At 47.5% G+C, this 21,846-nt stretch overlaps 1 protein-coding gene across 1 annotated transcript in view; it reads left to right on the forward strand.

Annotated features, from left to right (window-relative positions):
• The window catches only part of CLIP4 (CAP-Gly domain containing linker protein family member 4), a 149,934-nt gene extending 128,787 nt beyond the window's left edge, over positions 1-21,147 (forward strand). Inside the window, 2 exon segments of the mRNA XM_082249783.1 lie at positions 8,350-8,425; positions 20,537-21,147. Of these exon segments, the coding sequence (XP_082105909.1) occupies positions 8,350-8,425; positions 20,537-20,861 (401 nt within the window). The 3' untranslated portion in view covers positions 20,862-21,147.
• Positions 21,148-21,846: the final 699 nt, after the last annotated feature.

Here is a 21,846-nt window from a genome sequence, read left to right on the forward strand (position 1 = left end):
AAAAAACCCCAGGCCGGCAGTAAAAACGTCTGACGCTGCTAAATGTTGCTTATACCGCGTTAAGCCACGTCATACATTTTTTTTATGTAAAAATCAATGGTTCCCTATGGAAGCCCATTGATTTGAATAGAAGTCACATCCAAGTCGGATCATGATGATCCGACTTGTGGTGCGACATGCGCTCTGAGAATCTTGAGGGGGAATCCCACGCCAAAATTGGGGAAAAAATGCAGCGTGTGGGGTTCCACAATTGGGGGGCCCTTTGGGTCTGGTTTGGATTTTGAGGGGAACGCCATGCAAAAAAAAAATTGGTGTAGGGCCCCCCCCCCAAAATCCATACCAGACCCTTATCTGAGCATGCAGCTCGGCAGGTCAGGAAAGGGGAGGGGACAACCAAGCGGCCCCACCCCCTCCTTGACATACCAGGCCACTTGCCCTCAACATGGGAGGTGGGTGCTTTTGGGTAGGGGAGGGGCTCTGAAACCCCCCCACCCCAAAGCACCTTTTCCCCATGTTGATGGGGACAAGGGCCTCTTCCCAACAACCCTTGCCGGTGGTTGTGGGGGTCTGCGGGCACGGGGTTTATCAGAATCTAGACGCCCCCTGTAACAAGGGGGCCCCCCAGATCCTGCCCCCCATGTGAATAGGTATGGGGTGCATTGTACCCCTACCCATTCAACCCAAAAAAGGCAGTGTAGTGTAAATAATGAGAAGAGAAGGTTTTAAGAACCTTAACCCTCTTGGGCATGGAGTTCATCTTCCACTCTTCCATAATGACATCACATAGCTGGTGGATGTTAGAGACCTTGCGCTCCTCCACCTTCTGTTTGAGGATCCCCACAGATGGTCAATAGGGTTTAGGTCTGGAGACATGCTTGGCCAGTCCATCACCTTTACCCTCAGCTTCTTTACCAAGGCAGTGGTCATCTTGGAGGTGTTTGGGGTCGTTATGTTGGAATACTGCCCTGCCCCCCAGTCTCTGAAGGGAATGCTCTTCTTCAGTATGTCACAGTACATGTTGGCATTCATGGTTCCCTCAATGAACTGTAGCCCCCCAGTGCTGGCAGCACTCATGCAGCCCCAGACCATGACACTCCCACCACCATGCTTGACTGTAGGAAGACACACTTGTCTTTGTACCCCTCACCTGGTTCCCCCACACACGCCTGACACCATCTGACACCAAATAAGTTTATCTTGGTCTCATCAGAGCACAGGAGATGGTTCCAGTAATCCATGTCCTTAGTCTGCTTGTCTTCAGCAAACTGTTTGCGGGCTTTCTTGTCCATCATCTTTAGAAGAGGCTTCCTTCTGGGATGACAGCCATGCAGACCAATTTGATGCAGTGTGCGGCGTATGGTCTGAGCACTGACAGGCTGACCCCTCCCCCACCCCTTCAACCTCTGCAGCAATGCTGGCAGCACTCATACGTCTATTTCCCAAAGACAACCTCTGGATATGACGCTGAGCACATGTGCTAAACTTCTTTGGTGGACCATGGCGAGGCCTGTTCTGAGTGGAACCTGTCCTGTTATACCGCTGTATGGTCTTGGCCACCGTGCTGCAGCTCAGTTTCAGGGTCTTGGCAATCTTCTTATAGCCTAGGCCATCTTTATGTAGAGCAACAATTTTTTTTTTCAGATCCTCAGAGAATTCTTTGCCATGAGGTGCCATGTTGAACTTACAGTGACCAGTATGAGAGAGTGAGAGCGATAACACCAAATGTAACACACCTGCTCCCCATTCACACCTGAGACCTTGTAACACTAACGAGTCACATGACCCCGGGGAGGGAAAAATGGCTAATTGGGCCCAATTTGGAGATTGTCACTTAGGGGTGTACTCACTATTGTTGCCAGCGGGTTAGACATTAATAGCTGTGTGTTGAGTTATTTTGAGGGGACAGTAAATTTACACTGTTATACAAGCTGTACACTCACTACTTTACATTGTAGCAAAGTCTCATTTCTTCAGTGTTGTCACATGGGAGGGGTGTACTTACTTCTGTAAGATACTGGTGTGTGTTTCTATTATGATTATTAATACTTTTTACATATTTCTAAGGTAATAAAGCGCGGCATCCAGAGCGGCAAAGGTGTTCCCATTCCCCTCCTATTTTGACAGAATTTTCACTAAAGTGTGGGGATGATCAAAGTGTCCGCTTGGGTTTCCTAAGCGATTTGCTAGGCGATACCCCTATGAGGAGTCTTTTCTTAAGAAGTGGGCTGTTCCACTGGTGGACCCTCCAGTTGAAGACTCCCCGGCCTTTAAGGACCTGGCTGACAGGAGGGCGGAGGCTGTGGCCCACAGTATGTACACCCTGGCTGGTTCAGCACTGAGGCCGATATTCATTATTGCCCTGGTGTCGCAGACTCTGACCGAGTGGGCTAAGCTTTTGGGCCGTGACCTGAAGGGGGAGCAGCTCCCCCCTGCCTTTGCTGACCCAGCGGACCAGCTGGTCCAGGGGTTGCAATTTATCTGCCATGCCTCTTTGGATGGGGTTCGCCTAGTGGCTCGGCTCTCTGTTTCGGCAGTGGTCCTTCGGCATATCTTTTTTGGCTCAAATGCTGGTCTGCGGACCAGACATTTAAAAAGGCCTTGACTGATCTTTTCTTTCAAGGAGATCGCCTGTTTGGTACTACCCTGGATGACATCATTAAAGGTCTCACGGGGGGAAGGGTACCTTTCTTCCGCAGGCTACTTAGGGCAAGGACTCTCATCGTAAAAATGGGCCCTCTCATTGGCTCATAAGAAGTTTTTTCATCCATCAGGGTCGATTGATAAGGGATCAAAGCCCTTCAGGGCCTTCTCTGGAGGATCCAAGCGAACTTGGTCTGGCAAGTCAAGAGCGGGCCTCTCCAGACCCGAGAGCAAGGCCCATTCATGAAGGTGCGCCATCCCCCTGATCTGGGGTGGGGGGACGTCTTCACTGGTTTTCGGACCCATGGACTTCCCTGGTACAAGAAAAGTGGGTCCACGAGGTTAAATGGTCCGGCTACAAGATTGGGTTTCGTTCTTACCCTCCGGAAAGGTTCTCTCCATCCAACGTGTGACTGTCCCTGGTCCGCTTACAGGCTCTCTTTGGGACGAGGCATGACCTTTTTCTTCCAAAGGGTGATCGTCCTGGTTCGGACTTCAGAATGTTTTTAGGGGTTTTACTCCAATCTCCTGGTTTACAGTCCCCAGGAAGGAAGGCAAGGCGCGTCCAGTTCTGGACCTCAAGGCGCTGAACTGCTTTGTGCGGGTGCAGAAGTTCAGAATGGAGTCCATTCGCACAGTGGGAGCTTCCCTGTATCAGGGAGATTTCTCTATCGTTCATCGACAGACGCAGCGCTCCATAAATCATAACGACTGGGTTATATTGCCTCCTCCAGGAGAAGGATTGGGCAGAACAAAAAACACCTGGCTACGGCCATGGACTGTCCTCAGCTTGGTATATCGCCCCCTCACTGCTCTAGGTAATCCAGTTTTATTCTGTCTAATCAGGAGTAAGGAGCTAGGCTCCCGGCTGGGATCTCTGGTCCTGGCAATTTTTTTCTCCTTCCTCAGGGGATCTACAAACAACTGCCGGGCTGGGCGACGGGCTGGATAATCTAGATCCAGTGGTCCCCCCAGCCCAGCATGTAGACCGCAGCTACGCGCTAGGTCGGCCGTGACAGCCTCATGGACAGCGGCTGGCCCGCGAGGTAAACGTCTCGCAGGTCGCATACGACCAGGCTTGGTTCTGAATCACAGCGGCCCCTTGGTCATCAGCTCCCCTACTTCAGACAGAATCCTCGCCACCGGAAGCGTTACCCGCACCATGGAAGGGTAAGTACAGGGTCTCCCCCGCTATCCCCACTTTGTAAGGGTCCTGGGATAGTGTGTGTCCTGCCCTGGTAGTCTGGAGGGGTCCTAGTGTAGGAAACCCCTAGGTGCATGCCCTACAGCAGTGGTCCTCAACTCCGGTCCTCAGGGCCCACTAACAGGCCAGAATTTAAGTATTACCTTGGGGAGATGCAGACTAGAGTACTGCAATCACTGAGCAGCAAATTATATCACCTGGTATGGATTTCAGTTATCTTGCAAACCTGGCCTGTTAGTGGGCCCTGAGGGCCAGGGTTGAGGACCACTGATCTACAGCACCCAACCCTCTATGGAGTTCTGATACTTCTAATACTGCTTGCTACTAAACTGATTACCTAGAGCAGAGAGGGGGGATTATATACGAGCTGAGGATGGCCCATGGGAATAGCAAGGTGTTTTTTGTTTTCTATCTAATCCTACTCCTGGAGGAGGCAATATAACCCAGTAGGTATGATTTATGGAGCGCTGTGTCTGTCAAACTCAGAGAAATAGATTTTATGGTAAGTACAAAAATCCCATTTTTTTTTGTTGCCTCCATTGACATCAAGGACGCCTACCTTCACATTCCAATATGTGTCGGTCTCCAGCGCTTCCTCCGCTTTGCCGTGGGAGAGGAGCATTATCAGTTTGTGGCGTTACCCTTTGGTCTCGCCTCCGCTCCTGGGGTCTTCACGAAAGTGTTGGCCCCGGTGCTAGCATTGTTACGTCAGCGGGGGATCATGGTACTGGGCTGCTTGGATGATATTCTTCAGCGAGCCGAGTCTCCTACTGCTCTGGTGGAAAACCTGGAGATCACTATATGGACCCCGAAGGAGTTTGGATGGATTCTGAATCTTCAGAAGTCTGCCTTGGTTCCTTTCACGAAGCTGGACTATCTGGGTCTGACTCTGGACTCGGCCTTATCCAGAGTACTTTTTCCTCTGGACAAACTCCAGAAACTGCAGACTGCAATTCGCCATCTGCTGTCCATCAGATGGTCATCCCTCCGGCTTGCATGCGGGTGCTGGGCCTAAAGGTGTTGATCTTCGAGACGGTCCCGTTTGCACAGTTCCATATGAAGTCCCTGCCAAGGGAGATTCTTATCAACTGGGACAAGAATCCGCAGTCTCTGGACAACCAAATCCAGCTGAGTCAGGGTACAAAAGGGTCCCTGATCTGGAGGCTTCGTTCTCAGGCGCTCCGGCAGGGCAAATCCTTCCTCTGCTTTTACTGGACGATAATCACCACGGATGCCAGCCTGCCTGGGTTGGAAGGTGTTCTCGACAGAAGTTCTGCTCAGGGGGTCTGGACCCTGGAAGAGTCCAGACTATCGATTTAGTGTCCTGGAGCTCCGAGTGATCGGACTGTGCCTGGAACATTGGACGGATCGTCTCCAAGGATGTTCAGTGCGCATTCAATCAGACAATGCCACAGCCATGGCTTATGTCAATCACCAAGGGGGCACAAGAAGTGTCTTGGCGGCTCTGGAGGTTGCCGGCATTCTCAGGTAGGCAGAACGTTTTGTTTCAGCCCTTTTCGGCTGTACATATTCCCAGAGTGGAAAACTGGCAGGCGGATTACCTCAGTCGGCAGGCGTTGGACCAGGGAGAATGGTCTCTTCATCTGGAGGTGTTGCATCAGTTAAAAGCTAGGAAATCTACTTCTAGGAAGATCTTACCATCGCACGTGGAAGACGTACATTGCATGGTGTGAGTCTCTTGGTGTTCATCCTCGCTCCCTCTCGGTGGCTCGGATCTTGACCTTCCTTCAACAGGGGGTTGAACAGAAATTGGCATTAAGTACCATCAATGGCCAGGTGTCGGCTTTGGCGGTCTTCTGCCAGCGACCCTTGGCCACACACTTCCTGGTGTGTACCTTTCGTCAGGGTGTTCGACATTTTGTTCCTCCAGTGCAGTCTCCGTTGCCGCCTTGGGACCTCAATTTGGGTCTTTCGGTCCTCCAGACACCTCCCTTTGAGAATCTACGGGAGATTCCCTTGCTTACGCTGTCTCAGAAGATGGCTATCACCTCTGCACGCACATTGTCTGAACTGGTGGCATTATTCTGTCGTTCACCTTGGTGTTTCACAGAGATAAGGTGGTCTGTCGTTCCTCCCAAAGGTTGTCTCTGATTTCCATTTGCATGAAGACATTGTGTTGCCTTCCCTGTGTCCCAGGCCAAAACATCCGAAGGAAATTGCTTTGCAAGCCTTGGATGTGTTCCGGGTGATTAGGGTGTACCTTGGAGCTACGGAGACTTTTAGGAAGTCAGACTCACTATTTGTGCTTATGGATGTGCCTCGGAAAGGGTTGTCCTCTTCCTCTGCCACCATTTCCAGATGGATTAGATAAACGGTGATTCAGACCTATTCCATAAGGGGTCAGGTTCCTCCTTCCCCTGTCAAGGCTCACTCTACTCGAGCACTCAATGCCTCCTGGGCCTTCCGTCATCAGGCGTGGGTGACGCAGGTTTGCAAGGTGGCCACCTGGTGAACACTTTCTATAAAGTGGATGTGTTGGCATTTGCGGATGCTTCTTTTGGCTGCAAGGTTTTGCAGGCTGCTGTCTAGAGGACCTGATCCTCTTTGAGGGTGTATTGTTTTTTTTCAGGTGGGCTTCAGTTGTTTTGGTTGAGCTCCCGTTGCCTGGTTGGCTATGGTTAGCCTTGGTAATTTTTTGCTGTTCCCACCCCTTATGTTTAACACTGCTTTAGGACGTCCCAATGGTTAAGAAGATCAGGAGCTGTGTCCATCAATGAAGGAAAGGGAAAATTAGACTTTTGCCTTACCGTAAAATCCTTTTCTCTGATGTTCATTGGTGGACACAGATCCCGCCCCTCTGTGGGGTTGTAATTCTTCTGACACTGCTTGTAACAAAACTGAGTGCCTGTAGCAGAGAGAGGGGGTATACCCCCTGGGACTGCCCATGGGTGTAGCCAGAATTGTTTCCTGCCTAGTGTCCCACTCCTGTAGGGGGCAGTATAACCCAATGGTTAAGAAGATCAGGAGCTGTGTCCGTCAATGAACTTAAGGCTACATTCACACCTGAGCGTAGCGCTTTCGCGCGTTTTTTACCGCGATTTTACAGCGATTTTTACAGCGATTTACAGGCGTTTTTTGTGCAGTTGTTTTTAGATTGAATAGAAACCAATGGAAAACGCCTGTAATCTGCCCAAAAAGAAGCTCATGTACTTTTTTGAGCGTTGGGCGTTTTTTTCTTACAGCGTCAAAATGCTCAGATGTGAACAGGGGCCATTGAAATGAATAGCATTTGTCTTGTTGGGCGTTTTGAGAGCTGATCCTAGAGCAGAAAAACTCCCCAAAAACGCCTAGATGTGAACGGAGCCTTAGAGAAATGGATTTTACAGTAAGTCAAAAATCTCATTTTATCTTCCTACCTTTCCAAAGTAAATTGTAGAGCCACTATTTGCCGCAATTTCAGCTGGAAGACTAGTTTGGTAATAGCTTAGCACCTCTTGGCACCATTTTGCTGTAGAAGAACATTTGCAGCTTTCAGAATACCCCTGAAGAAGCGCATTTCCTGCTTCGAAACGCGTCGGATATCTCACTGCTGCAATTGTCTGAAATTCAGCTGTGCTGTGAGTATTAGAGCCAATACTGTTTTGCATTTTATGAGTTTTTATTATATTTGTATTATAAAATGACTTTATATTTTACTACTACATATGTTTTTTGTGGTGAGTGCCTGTAAAGTCCCAAACCCAGTGGATATTCCTTTTCTATATAGCTTAGCACCTCTACCAGTAAAAAATCTCATTTATTTTTTTCAAAATTCTACAAACTATCCCCCATAATGACAACATAAAAGATGTTTGTTTGAAATCTTTGAACATTTATTAAAAATAAAAAAGGAATAAATCCCATGTACATAAGTATTCACACCCTTTGTCATGTACATAAGTATTCACACCCTTTGCTCAATACTTTGGTGAAGCTCCTTTGGCACCAATTCCAGCCTCCAGTATTTCTGAGTATGATGCTACAAGCTTGGCTCTCCTATTTTTTTGGGCAGTTTTTCTCCATTCTTCTATTGTTTGTAGAATTTGGAGGAAAATAATGAATCAAATCCATGTTGGAATAAGGCTGTAACATAACAACATGTGGAAGAAGTGAAGCGCTGTGAATACTTTCCGGATGAACTGTACTTTACAGTAGAATCTGTTTGGGTTAGGTAGGAAGGGAGGGGCTAGACCCCTGGTGCCCAGCCTGTGGCCCTGGGGGGTCACATGCGTCCCTTTGACACTTGCAGCCACTCCATGTCTCTGTGTTATGACTCATGGACCGGGTCCCTAGTCTCCAGCAGCTAGCATGTCTGCAACCTTTCCATCTCCTCCCAAGCTAGACTGGGCTGTGTGGTGTGGCAGAGCTGTGTAAATCTCAGGACTGTATGGACATAAATGCAAATCCCTTGTCAGGTTACATTGCTCCCATATATGTTTGTAGCGGTTGTAGATGATGGAGAGCCTGGGATCCCTAATAACCAGATTTTCCCGGATTATTTTCAGGATTTAAAAGAAGTCTGAGTTCTACATCTACTTCCACCTCCCAGAAGGATGTCAGCCGGAGACACTCGTTTGGAAGGTATTTATGAGAATAGAAAGTAAATGATCCGCCCTCTGTACCGCCATCACTGGAGGAATAAATGATCCGCCCTCTGTACCGCCATCACTGGAGGAATAAATGATCCGCCCTCTGTACCGCCATCACTGGAGGAATAAATGATCCGCCCTCTGTACCGCCATCACTGGAGGAATAAATGATCTTCCCTCTGTACCGCCATCACTGGAGGAATAAATGATCTTCCCTCTGTACCGCCATCACTGGAGGAATAAATGATCTTCCCTCTGTACCGCCATCACTGGAGGAATAAATGATCCGCCCTCTGTACCGCCATCACTGGAGGAATAAATGATCCGCCCTCTGTACCGCCATCACTGGAGGAATAAATGATCCGCCCTCTGTACCGCCATCACTGGAGGAATAAATGATCTTCCCTCTGTACCGCCATCACTGGAGGAATAAATGATCCGCCCTCTGTACCGCCATCACTGGAGGAATAAATGATCTTCCCTCTGTACCGCCATCACTGGAGGAATAAATGATCCGCCCTCTGTACCGCCATCACTGGAGGAATAAATGATCTTCCCTCTGTACCGCCATCACTGGAGGAATAAATGATCTGCCCTCTGTACCGCCATCACTGGAGGAATAAATGATCTTCCCTCTGTACCGCCATCACTGGAGGAATAAATGATCTGCCCTCTGTACCGCCATCACTGGAGGAATAAATGATCCGCCCTCTGTACCGCCATCACTGGAGGAATAAATGATCTTCCCTCTGTACCGCCATCACTGGAGGAATAAATGATCCGCCCTCTGTACCGCCATCACTGGAGGAATAAATGATCCGCCCTCTGTACCGCCATCACTGGAGGAATAAATGATCTTCCCTCTGTACCGCCATCACTGGAGGAATAAATGATCTTCCCTCTGTACCGCCATCACTGGAGGAATAAATGATCCGCCCTCTGTACCGCCATCACTGGAGGAATAAATGATCCGCCCTCTGTACCGCCATCACTGGAGGAATAAATGATCCGCCCTCTGTACCGCCATCACTGGAGGAATAAATGATCTTCCCTCTGTACCGCCATCACTGGAGGAATAAATGATCTTCCCTCTGTACCGCCATCACTGGAGGAATAAATGATCTTCCCTCTGTACCGCCATCACTGGAGGAATAAATGATCCGCCCTCTGTACCGCCATCACTGGAGGAATAAATGATCCGCCCTCTGTACCGCCATCACTGGAGGAATAAATGATCCGCCCTCTGTACCGCCATCACTGGAGGAATAAATGATCCGCCCTCTGTACCGCCATCACTGGAGGAATAAGTGATCTTCCCTCTGTACCGCCATCACTGGAGGAATAAATGATCCGCCCTCTGTACCGCCATCACTGGAGGAATATCGCATGGCTCTCACATTACATTGCTGTTACATTATTGCTTGTACCAAGCCGGAGAATGCAGAACCTCCCGGGGTTCAGCTTTGGGGACCGGGTCTCTTTAACCATTTCTGGACCGGAAGATTTTACCCTCTTAATGGCCAGGCCATATTTTGCGATTCGGCACTGCGTTACTTTAACTGACAATTGCGCGGTCGTGCGACGCTGTACCTAAATAAAATCGATGTCCTTTTTGATGAGCTTTCTTTTGGTGGTATTTGATCACCTCTGCGATTTTTATTTTTTGCGCTATAAACAAAAACAGAGCGACAATTTTGGAAAAAAAAAAAACTATTTTCACATTCTGCTATAGAACACTCTAAAAAAAAATCTAAAAATCTAAAAAAAAATTTGACATTTTAGGCTAGTTTGTTTTCTGCTACATATTTTTGGTAAAAAAAAAAAATCGCAATAAGCGTATTTTGATTGGTTTGCACAAAAGTTATTGCGTTTACAAACTAGGGGAAAGATTTCTGTCATTTTTATTGTTTTTCCTTTTTACTAGTAATGGCGGCGATCTGCGATTTTTTTTTTTTTTTTTTTTTTTTTTTTTTTTTTTTTTTTTTTTTTGCGGGACTGCAACATTGCAGCAGACAGATCTGACACCTGACTGACATTTTGGGGGGAGCACTGACATTATTACAGTAATCAGTGCTATAAATATGCACTGTCACTGTACTAATGACACTGGCAGGGAAGGGGTTAACACTGTGGGTCATCAAGGGGTTAAATGTGAGCATGGCACTCAACTTCTTTGGTGGACCATGGCGAGGCCTGTTCTGAGTGGAACCTGTCCTGGTAAATCGCTGTATGGTCTTGGCCACCGTGCTGCAGCTCAGTTTCAGGGTCTTGGCAATCTTCTTATAGCCTAGGCCATCTTTATGTAGAGCAACAATTCTTTTTTTCAGATCCTCAGAGAGTTCTTTGCCATGAGGTGCCATGTTGAACTTCCAGTGACCAGTATGAGAGAGTGAGAGCGATAACACCAAATATAACACACCTCCCCCCATTCACACCTGAGACCTTGTAACACTAACGAGTCACATGACACCGGGGAGGGAAAATGGCTAATTGGGCCCAATTTGGACATTGTCACTTAGGGGTGTACTCACTTTTGTTGCCAGCGGTTTAGACATTAATGGCTGTGTGTTGAGTTATTTTGAGGGGACAGTAAATTTACACTGTTATACAAGCTGTACACTCACTACTTTACATTGTAGCAAAGTCTCATTTCTTCAGTGTTGTCACATGAAAAGATAGAATGTGAGGGGTGTACTTACTTTTGTGAGATACTGTATATAAAAACGTCCTGATGACTATCTGTTAGTACCAGGACAATGGCTGCACCTGCACTCCTGATCCTGGTACCAGTTATTTCAGACGGTTATCGTCTGTCATGTAAACGTGATCTAAACAGCCTCCCAGACACTTTTACAGCGCCCCCATTCCGAAGCAGCCCACGTTGGTTCCCGGGCTCTCCTGTATCTCTGTAAAGTGCAGGACCATGGCGAGTGGCCCGAACAGCTTTCTGCAGAGGAGATGGAAGAACGTCTTTTCCTCCATCTCCTCTCTGACGAATGAAGCCGGAAGGGATGAGGATTCTGTCACTTCCAGTTTCACAGCTGCCATTCCCTGTTACAGCCAGAGAAGCAGCTAACCAATCACAGTCGGTGCTTGGTTAGCTGCTTTGGAGGGGAAGAGACTTATAGACACTTGATGTCTCCTTTAAAGAGTACCTGTCACCCCCCTTGTGACAGCAATAAAGTTAGATGATAAAATAAATAAAACCACCCCCATACCCCGCACATAACACACAAATGCAAACCTGCATGTAGGTCTGGCACACACATTGAACCACGCGAGGCATTGCCACGATCGTCAGAGTAACAATTCCATGGCCATAATTTATGGTTAAAGTGTTTGTAAAGGTTTAAGATTTTTCATTCATTCTATACATTAAGGTAACCCCCCCTCTCCCAAATTCATACCTGAGCCCCATCTCATTCCAGTGATGTGCAACAGAGCAGCGGCACTCCCGGGTCTCTTCTTCCGTATTGGCTGAGACCGCATCAGGAGCCATTGGCCCCTAAGACTGTCAATCACAGCTAGTGAGCCAATAGGAAGAATGCAAGGGCGGGGCTGAGCCGCAATGAATGAATAACACAGCCAACGAGGAGGGAGGGACCCGAGAGTAACACTTCTCTAAGACAGTAGTAAGAGCCATTGGCCCCCACCCCTGTCAGTCACAGCCAGTGAGCCAATAAGGAGAGAGCAAGGGCGGGGCTATGCCACAATGAATGGTCACAGAGCAGCAGCACTCCTGGGTCTCTCCCTCCTCATTGGCTGAGACAGTAGTGCGAGTAATTGGCCCCCACCTCTGTCAATCACAGCCAGTGAGCCAATAAGGAGAGAGCAAGGGCGGGGATTGGCCACAATGAATGGAAACGCAACACAGTGGCTCGGGAGGGAACCTGCTCAGGTGCCCCCATAACAAGCTGTTTGCTATGGGGGCACTCAGCAGGAAGGAGGGTCCAGGATTGCCAGCGGGGGTCCCGAGAAGAGGGGAGAATTGGGGCTGCTCTGTGCAACATGACATGTTTATTATTAAAATAAAAAATCTGCCTTAAATATCACTTTAACTCCAAGCTGATGACCTGTAAAGGCTTTTATAGCGCCTCCTCTGGACTGTTTCAGGTACTGAAGTTTGTCACCATTTTTACGGAGGTGCACAATTTTAAATCTTGACACGTTTGTTATCTATTTACTCAACAGAATCTCCTCTTTTAGGGTTAGTGATATTAAAGGAAGATCAGATTTTTTTAAAAATAATAAACATGTTCTACTTATCTGCTTTTATGAATGGTTTTGCACAGAGCAACCCCCGATCCTCCTCTACTTGGATTCCCCCCATGGAACTCCTGGCCCCTCCCTCCTGCGGATTGCCCCCATAGCAAACAGCTTGCTATGGGGGCACACAAGGAAGCTCGCTCCTGATCCGCTGCTCTGTATGTTAATTTACACGCGAAGCATGACTCAGCCCCGCCCTCTCTCTTTCCTTATTGGCTCACTGGCTGTGATTGACAGTAGCGGGATCCAATTTTAGGGTATTTTTTCCGGAAATGTTGCGTTTGATTAAACAGCTGTGCAAATATCTTGGGACCTAAAAATTGAAACAACCACCATTTTATTCCCCAAGTCTTCTGCTTTCAGAAAATCTATCATGTTTTGGGGTTCAAAGTAATTTTTTAGCCCAAAAAATGCAGATTTTAAACGTGTGTAAAAAAATAATAGAAAATTGCCAACAGCAAGTGGTTAATGAGGGTGCTGTGATGGGGTCCCCTGGTTAAATGACCTTCGGAACATGTCACCAGTGCCCTTAGAGTAACCCCCCCCCCCCCCACACCGCCACCGTACCGGAGAGTGACCGATAAAACACAGCAGGGGATGCATTTAATGATTACGCTTCGGAAATTCTTCGATGCTTTTAGCGACGTCCTTTCAGGCGCTTTAATGAACACGGGAGGGCACAGCTCGTCCCTGGAACTAACATTCCACCAGTCAATGAGCTTTTACCAGACTTCAAATGGAATCGAGAGTCACAGTTCCACATCAATGAAGTCTCTCCGCTGCTTTATTCAAAGTGCGTTTCATCCGCTTCCAAGTGAAGATTTTTTTTTTTTTTTTGGGCTTTTAGCTGCTAAGTCACAACTACAAAGACAGTGCGGAATTTGTTAAGGATAGTAATGTGTATCGGTAGCATATATATATAATGTGTATCGGTAGCATATAGGTATATATGTTTACGTTTAATAAGCGGGTTGTGGGAAGGCAGAGAGCTCGAAGAAGACTTTGAATTCTAACAAGTGATAACGCTGCACTTCTCTGCCAACTCCTCTGTCTGCACAAAACTGGTAAATAAGTTAAAGAGAAAAGTGCCAAAATCAACAGCAACCAGCAAGCTGCCATGGATCACACATGGGACATCATCCAGCAAGCTGCCATGGCTCACACATGGGACATCATCCAGCAAGCTGCCATGGATCACACATGGGACATCATCCAGCAAGCTGCCATGGATCACACATGGGACATCATCCAGCAAGCTGCCATGGATCACACATGGGACATCATCCAACAAGCTGCCATGGATCACACATGGGACATCATCCAGCAAGCTGCCATGGATCACACATGGGAGATCATCCAACAAGCTGCCATGGATCACACATGGGAGATCATCCAGCAAACTGCCATGGATCACACATGGGACATCATCCAGCAAGCTGCCATGGATCACACATGGGAGATCATCCAACAAGCTGCCATGGATCACACATGGGACATCATCCAGCAAGCTGCCATGGATCACACATGGGAGATCATCCAGCAAGCTGCCATGGATCACACATGGGAGATCATCCAGCAAGCTGCCATGGATCACACATGGGACATCATCCAGCAAGCTGCCATGGATCACACATGGGACATCAACCAGCAAGCTGCCATGGATCACACATGGGACATCAACCAGCAAGCTGCCATGGATCACACATGGGACATCAGCCAGCAAGCTGCCATGGCTCACACATGGGACATCATCCAGCAAGCTGCCATGGCTCACACATGGGAGATCATCCAGCAAGCTGCCATGGATCACACATGGGACATCATCCAACAAGCTGCCATGGCTCACACATGGGAGATCATCCAGCAAGCTGCCATGGATCACACATGGGACATCATCCAGCAAGCTGCCATGGATCACACATGGGACATCATCCAACAAGCTGCCATGGATCACACATGGGACATCATCCAACAAGCTGCCATGGCTCACACATGGGACATCAACCAGCAAGCTGCCATGGATCACACATGGGACATCATCCAGCAAGCTGCCATGGATCACACATGGGACATCATCCAGCAAGCTGCCATGGATCACACATGGGACATCATCCAGCAAGCTGCCATGGATCACACATGGGACATCAACCAGCAAGCTGCCATGGATCACACATGGGACATCATCCAACAAGCTGCCATGGATCACACATGGGACATCAACCAGCAAGCTGCCATGGATCACACATGGGACATCAACCAGCAAGCTGCCATGGATCACACATGGGACATCATCCAGCAAGCTGCCATGGATCACACATGGGACATCAACCAGCAAGCTGCCATGGATCACACATGGGACATCATCCAGCAAGCTGCCATGGATCACACATGGGACATCATCCAGCAAGCTGCCATGGATCACACATGGGACATCAACCAGCAAGCTGCCATGGATCACACATGGGACATCAACCAGCAAGCTGCCATGGATCACACATGGGACATCATCCAGCAAGCTGCCATGGCTCACACATGGGACATCAACCAGCAAGCTGCCATGGATCACACATGGGACATCAACCAGCAAGCTGCCATGGATCACACATGGGACATCATCCAGCAAGCTGCCATGGCTCACACATGGGACATCATCCAGCAAGCTGCCATGGCTCACACATGGGAGATCATCCAGCAAGCTGCCATGGATCACACATGGGACATCATCCAACAAGCTGCCATGGCTCACACATGGGAGATCATCCAGCAAGCTGCCATGGATCACACATGGGACATCAACCAGCAAGCTGCCATGGATCACACATGGGACATCAACCAGCAAGCTGCCATGGATCACACATGGGACATCATCCAGCAAGCTGCCATGGCTCACACATGGGAGATCATCCAGCAAGCTGCCATGGATCACACATGGGCCCCAACCTTCCCCCATGCCCCCCCCCCCCCCCGGGTTAGGTAGGAGCTGGCTTTGCCACTTGCTCCAGTAAGGGGGGGTGGATGCGGTTGTTGCCGGCCAGGCTGTCTGGATCGTACACGGGGGGTCTTTGTGCAAGTTCCCGGCCCCCTGGAGGTTAGTGACTAGGGCAGGGATGTCCTTTGGGCTCCCTGCAGTGGTTATAGGCTTGGGGGGAGCGAATGTTTCTTCATCCGCGGGTCTGCGCCTCACATGGCTGGGTCGGGCCGAAAATTTAGTCCGCGGTACCTGACCAAGCTGACCGAGTGCCTAACCAAGCTGACCAGCGGATGCATCACAGATCTGGCCAAAAATTTATGGTGGTAGAGGCGTATTCACTTAAGTGTCAGGTTCCACCTTTCCCTGTGAAGGCGCAATCTGCTAGGGCGTGGAGTGCCTCTTGGGCTTTTCGCCATCAGACGTCAGTAATACAAGTTTGCAAGGCGGCAACTCTGTCGTCTGTGCACACGGTCACTAAATTCTACAAAGTAGATGTGTTGGCATCCTCACATGCTTCTTTTGGCCGCAAGGTTTTGCAGGCTGCTGTTTAAAATAGCATTTTTTTCTCTTTGAGGGTGTATGTTGTTTCTAGGTGAGCTCCAGTTGTTCCTGGTTGAGCTCCCTGTTACCTGGTTGGCTAAGTTTAGCCTTTGGGGAATTACGTTCTTTCTCTGCGTTGTTTCCCCACCCCTCATGCAAATAACCATTGGGATGACCGAAAGCATTAAGAAGAATTTGGAGCTGTGTCTGTCAATGAATGATAGAGAGAACAGGATTTTTGACTTACCGTAAAATCTTTTTCTCTGAAGTTCATTGACAGACGCAGCACCCGCCCCCCCTATTTCTGAGTGGTTTGGGGTTTTTACTTCTGACACTGCTTGCAACAAAACTGAATCCTATAGCAGAGTGAGTGTATGACTTCAGGGACTGCCCCATAAGTGTGGTAAATTTTTTTTTTCCTGCCTCCTGTAGGGGGCAGCGTAACCCAATGGTTAAGAATAGAGCTGCGCCTTTTCAATGAACCTCAGAGAAAAGGATTTTACGGTAAGTCAAAAATCCAGTTTTTTCTTTTACACTTTTTATTTATTTTATTTTTTTTAACTTTATTGCTATTTTAAGGGCACTAGCGGTTCTTGTGGGGGGAACACATGAGCACCCAGAAGCAGGCAGCGATGTGCCAGTATGCTGCTTTGCCTGCAAGGGCCACCTGTCTGCAATATAGTGTGGGCGAGTGGTCCGCAACTGGTTAAAGATCCAACAAGAAGTATGGGAATCCCCATATTCGCTGGATTTTCTTGAACCTGGTAAAGTCTGAAATTTAATTTTTTTTGGTGGACAGTCGACAAGTTCTCACATTGAAAGCTCCTGACATTTTTCCTGCCACTTTCTAGCCTAGCTTGTTAAAACTTAGTGGGGAAAATAATGATTTGATCCCTGCAGATTGTGTAAGTTTGCCCACTTGCAAAGAAATGACGGGTGTATAATTTTTATCATAGGTGTATTTTATATGATAGAGACAGAATATCAACCAAAAATCCAGAAAACACATGATACAAATGTTATAAATGGAGTTGCAGTTCAGTGAGTAAAATAAGTATTTGATCCCCTACCAACCAACAATAATTCTGCCCCCACAGACTGGCTACAGTAGGGGCTCATGTGGTACACAGATTAGTCCTGTCATTGTAAGAAGGAGCTCATTATGTGTATAGAAGACACCCGCCCACAGAATCTCTTCAGCTCAAACCTCACCTTAATGGGAAGACCAAAGAGCTCTCAAAGGACATCAGGGACCGGATTATAGACCTGCACAAGGCTGGAATGGCTACAAGACCATCAGGAAGATTCTTGTGAGAAGAAAACTGTTAGAGCGATTATTCACAAATGGAAGAAATACAAAATTACCATCAATGGTCCTCAGTCTGGAGCTCCATGAAGGATTTCTCCTCATGGGGTGAGGATGGTCATGAGAAAAGTGAGGGATCAGCCCAGAACTACACAGGAGGAGCTTGTGAATGGTCACAAGGCAGTTGGGACCACAGTCACCAAACTATTGGTAACACAATACACCGCCATGGATTGAAATCCTGCAGCGCCCACAAGGCCTCCCTCCTCAGGAAGTCACATGTACAGAACATCTGAAGTCTGCCAATGAACATCTCAATGATTCAGAGAAGGATTGGGAGAAAGTGCTGTGGTCAGATGAGACCAAAATTCAGCTCTTTGGCAATAACTGGACTCGCAATGTTTGGAGGAAGATAAAAGCTGACTATGACCCTAAGAACACCATCCCTACAGTCACCATCCCTACAGTCACCTTCCCTACAGTCACCTTCCCTACAGTCACCGTCCCTACAGTCACCGTCCCTACAGTCACCGTCCCTACAGTCACCGTCCCTACAGTCACCGTCCCTACAGTCACCGTCCCTACAGTCACCTTCCCTACAGTCACCATCCCTACAGTCACCATCCCTACAGTCACCTTCCCTACAGTCACCTTCCCTACAGTCACCGTCCCTGCAGTCACCTTCCCTACAGTCAGGAACGGAGTTCAAAACAACATGATGCTTTGGGGCTCTTTCTCTGATAAAGGTACGGGCCGACTTTGCCGCATTGAGAGGCCAATGGGCGGGGCCATGTATTGTAAATGAGAATGATGAGAACCTTCTTCCCTCAGCCAGAACACTGAAGATGGGTTGTCGATGGGTCTTCCAGAATGACAATGATCCAAAACATACCACCAAAGCAACAAAGGAGTGGCTCAAGAAGAAGCAAATAAAGGTCATGGAGTGACCTAGCCAGTCTCCAGACCTCCTTCCTATAGAAAAGTTATGGAGGGAGCTAAAACTTTGAGTTGCCAAGCGACAGCCACAAAACCTTAAGGATTTAAAAATGATCAGAAGATCTGTAAAGAAGAGAGGACCAAAATCCCTCCTGAGATGTGTGCAAACCTGGTCACCAACTACAAGAAACGTCTGACCTCTGTGCTTCCCAACTACAAGAAACGTCTGACCTCTGTGCTTCCAACTACAAGAAACGTCTGACCTCTGTGCTTCCCAACTACAAGAAACGTCTGACCTCTGTGCTTCCATCTACAAGAAACGTCTGACCTCTGTGCTTCCAACTACAAGAAACGTCTGACCTCTGTGCTTCCATCTACAAGAAACGTCTGACCTCTGTGCTTCCATCTACAAGAAACGTCTGACCTCTGTGCTTCCAACTACAAGAAACGTCTGTCCTCTGTGCTTCCAACTACAAGAAACGTCTGACCTCTGTGACCCCCAACTACAAGAAACGTCTGACCTCTGTGCTTCCCAACTACAAGAAACGTCTGACCTCTGTGCTTCCAACTACAAGAAACGTCTGACCTCTGTGCTTCCCAACTACAAGAAACGTCTGACCTCTGTGCTTCCCAACTACAAGAAACGTCTGACCTCTGTGCTTCCAACTACAAGAAACGTCTGACCTCTGTACTTCCAACTACAAGAAACGTCTGACCTCTGTGCTTCCCAACTACAAGAAACGTCTGACCTCTGTGCTTCCCAACTACAAGAAACGTCTGACCTCTGTGCTTCCCAACTACAAGAAACGTCTGACCTCTGTGCTTCCAACTACAAGAAACGTCTGACCTCTGTACTTCCAACTACAAGAAACGTCTGACCTCTGTGCTTCCCAACTACAAGAAACGTCTGACCTCTGTGCTTCCAACTACAAGAAACGTCTGACCTCTGTACTTCCAACTACAAGAAACGTCTGACCTCTGTACTTCCAACTACAAGAAACGTCTGACCTCTGTGCTTCCCAACTACAGGAAACGTCTGACCTCTGTGCTTCCCAACTACAAGAAACGTCTGACCTCTGTGCTTCCAACTACAAGAAACGTCTGACCTCTGTGCTTCCCAACTACAAGAAACGTCTGACCTCTGTGCTTCCAACTACAAGAAACGTCTGACCTCTGTGCTCCCATCTACAAGAAACGTCTGACCTCTGTGCTCCCATCTACAAGAAACGTCTGACCTCTGTGCTTCCCAACTACAGGAAACGTCTGACCTCTGTGCTTCCCAACTACAAGAAACGTCTGACCTCTGTGCTTCCATCTACAAGAAACGTCTGACCTCTGTGCTCCCATCTACAAGAAACGTCTGACCTCTGTGCTTCCAACTACAAGAAACGTCTGACCTCTGTGCTTCCCAACTACAAGAAACGTCTGACCTCTGTGCTTCCAACTACAAGAAACGTCTGACCTCTGTGCTCCCATCTACAAGAAACGTCTGACCTCTGTGCTCCCATCTACAAGAAACGTCTGACCTCTGTGCTTCCCAACTACAGGAAACGTCTGACCTCTGTGCTTCCCAACTACAAGAAAAGTCTGACCTCTGTGCTTCCCAACTACAAGAAACGTCTGACCTCTGTGCTTCCATCTACAAGAAACGTCTGACCTCTGTGCTCCCATCTACAAGAAACGTCTGACCTCTGTGCTTCCAACAAGGGTTTCTCCACCAACTACTAAGTCATATTTTGCTTGGGGATCAAATACTTTTTTTTTTTTTCTCGCTGAACTTCATCTCCATTTATAACATTTGTACCATGTGTTTTTCTGGATCTTTGGTTGATATTCTGTCTCTATCATATAAAATACACCTATGATAAAAATTATACACCCCCCATTTCTTTGTAAGTGGGCAAACTTACACAATCTGCAGGGGAACAAATCATTCTTTTCCTCATGGTATTATATTATATGACAATGTATTATTTAGGTATATATGAAAATGTAGGGACTTCAGCAGACTGTTTTAGGATCTACTGCATCTCACTTTGAGAGAAAAAATAACAAATGTTTCTCTCCTTTCACCATATGACCAGACCCAGGAAGCCGACACTCCGCCGTAGTTGGAGCAGCACCAGCTCTACCAGCACTAGTGACGGAGGGGTTAAGCTACACAAAGGCTCCCAGGTTCTCCTGACCAGCTCTAATGAAATGGCCGTCATCCGGTACATCGGCCCCACTGATTTTGCCCCCGGCGTCTGGCTGGGCCTGGAACTCCGCTCTGCCAAAGGCAAAAATGATGGGTCTGTCGGAGAGCAACGATACTTCCAATGCAAACCCAACCATGGAGTCCTAGTCCGACCCGGGAGAGTCACTTATAGAGGGATTAATGGATCCAAGCTTGTGGATGAGATCTGCTGACCCAAATTCCGGCTGATCAATAAGCACTGATTTGGATATTACTGACTTATGCACTGTTCTGGCATCTTTACGTTGTTATTGTCAAGCAGTTTCTTCTTCTTTCTCCAGTTTTGCTTTCACTCTTCTCAGATCTGTTTCTGTCGCCAAGATTGTATCATTTAATTATTTTGTTGTTTCATGTCAAACTTTCTATCTAGGCTTTCCAATGCCGGGCGTATGGGCCAAAGTGATGACAACAAAGGATGCAAGCTTTGTCTTCCAGTCCTTCACCAAGAATCCCGCTGGTTGACTCCCAGTTTGAGATTCCCTTGAGCCTATTTTGGGTCGATTTCATGCAGCGTGAAATTTTATTTTTTTCTGTAAGCTAAAATCTTTCTGCCATTTTTTTGTGTTCTTTTAAATCGCCCATTTTTTCAGTTTGATAAAAGAAATGTATGTGTTAGGTTTAAGCCTTTGGTATATAAACGTTGGAATTTGGTTGCTATGGCAATGCAATTATGAGGATGCTTCTTATTTTTTAGAACACATGCACTTTAATTCCCCCCCAAAGGAAAGACGAAAAGCACTTTTAGAATTTACCGTTCTCTTTCCTTCCTTACGTTGAAAAACAAAAAACTGTCTCCAACATTTTTGTTGATGATTTCTACTGAGGATTTTATAAAACCAGAAGATGGGAGGAATGGAGATAAAAGTCAGTTGCTGTGAGATTACATTTTACATTTTTCTAGCTCTGGATTTGAAATGATAGAAAGTTTCTTTGGCCCGGGCCGAGCCTCGGCCTTTTCCTCTTCACCAATTGTCTCTAATATATCGGTTTCTAAGCCAGGTCTTCCAGGACTTCTGTTTTTATATATTTGTGGTATTAAAAAAGCACAGCTGATTATTAAAGGATATTAAACATTGTATAGGATGGATAATGCTGATGTATGCATTCTACTTCTTTCAGGTGGTTGATTTGATGTGAACACATTCAGAAGAGCAGAAC

Source organism: Pelophylax lessonae (genome assembly GCF_965119305.1).
Source record: "Pelophylax lessonae genome assembly, chromosome: 3".
Classification (NCBI taxonomy): Eukaryota; Metazoa; Chordata; class Amphibia; order Anura; family Ranidae; genus Pelophylax; species Pelophylax lessonae.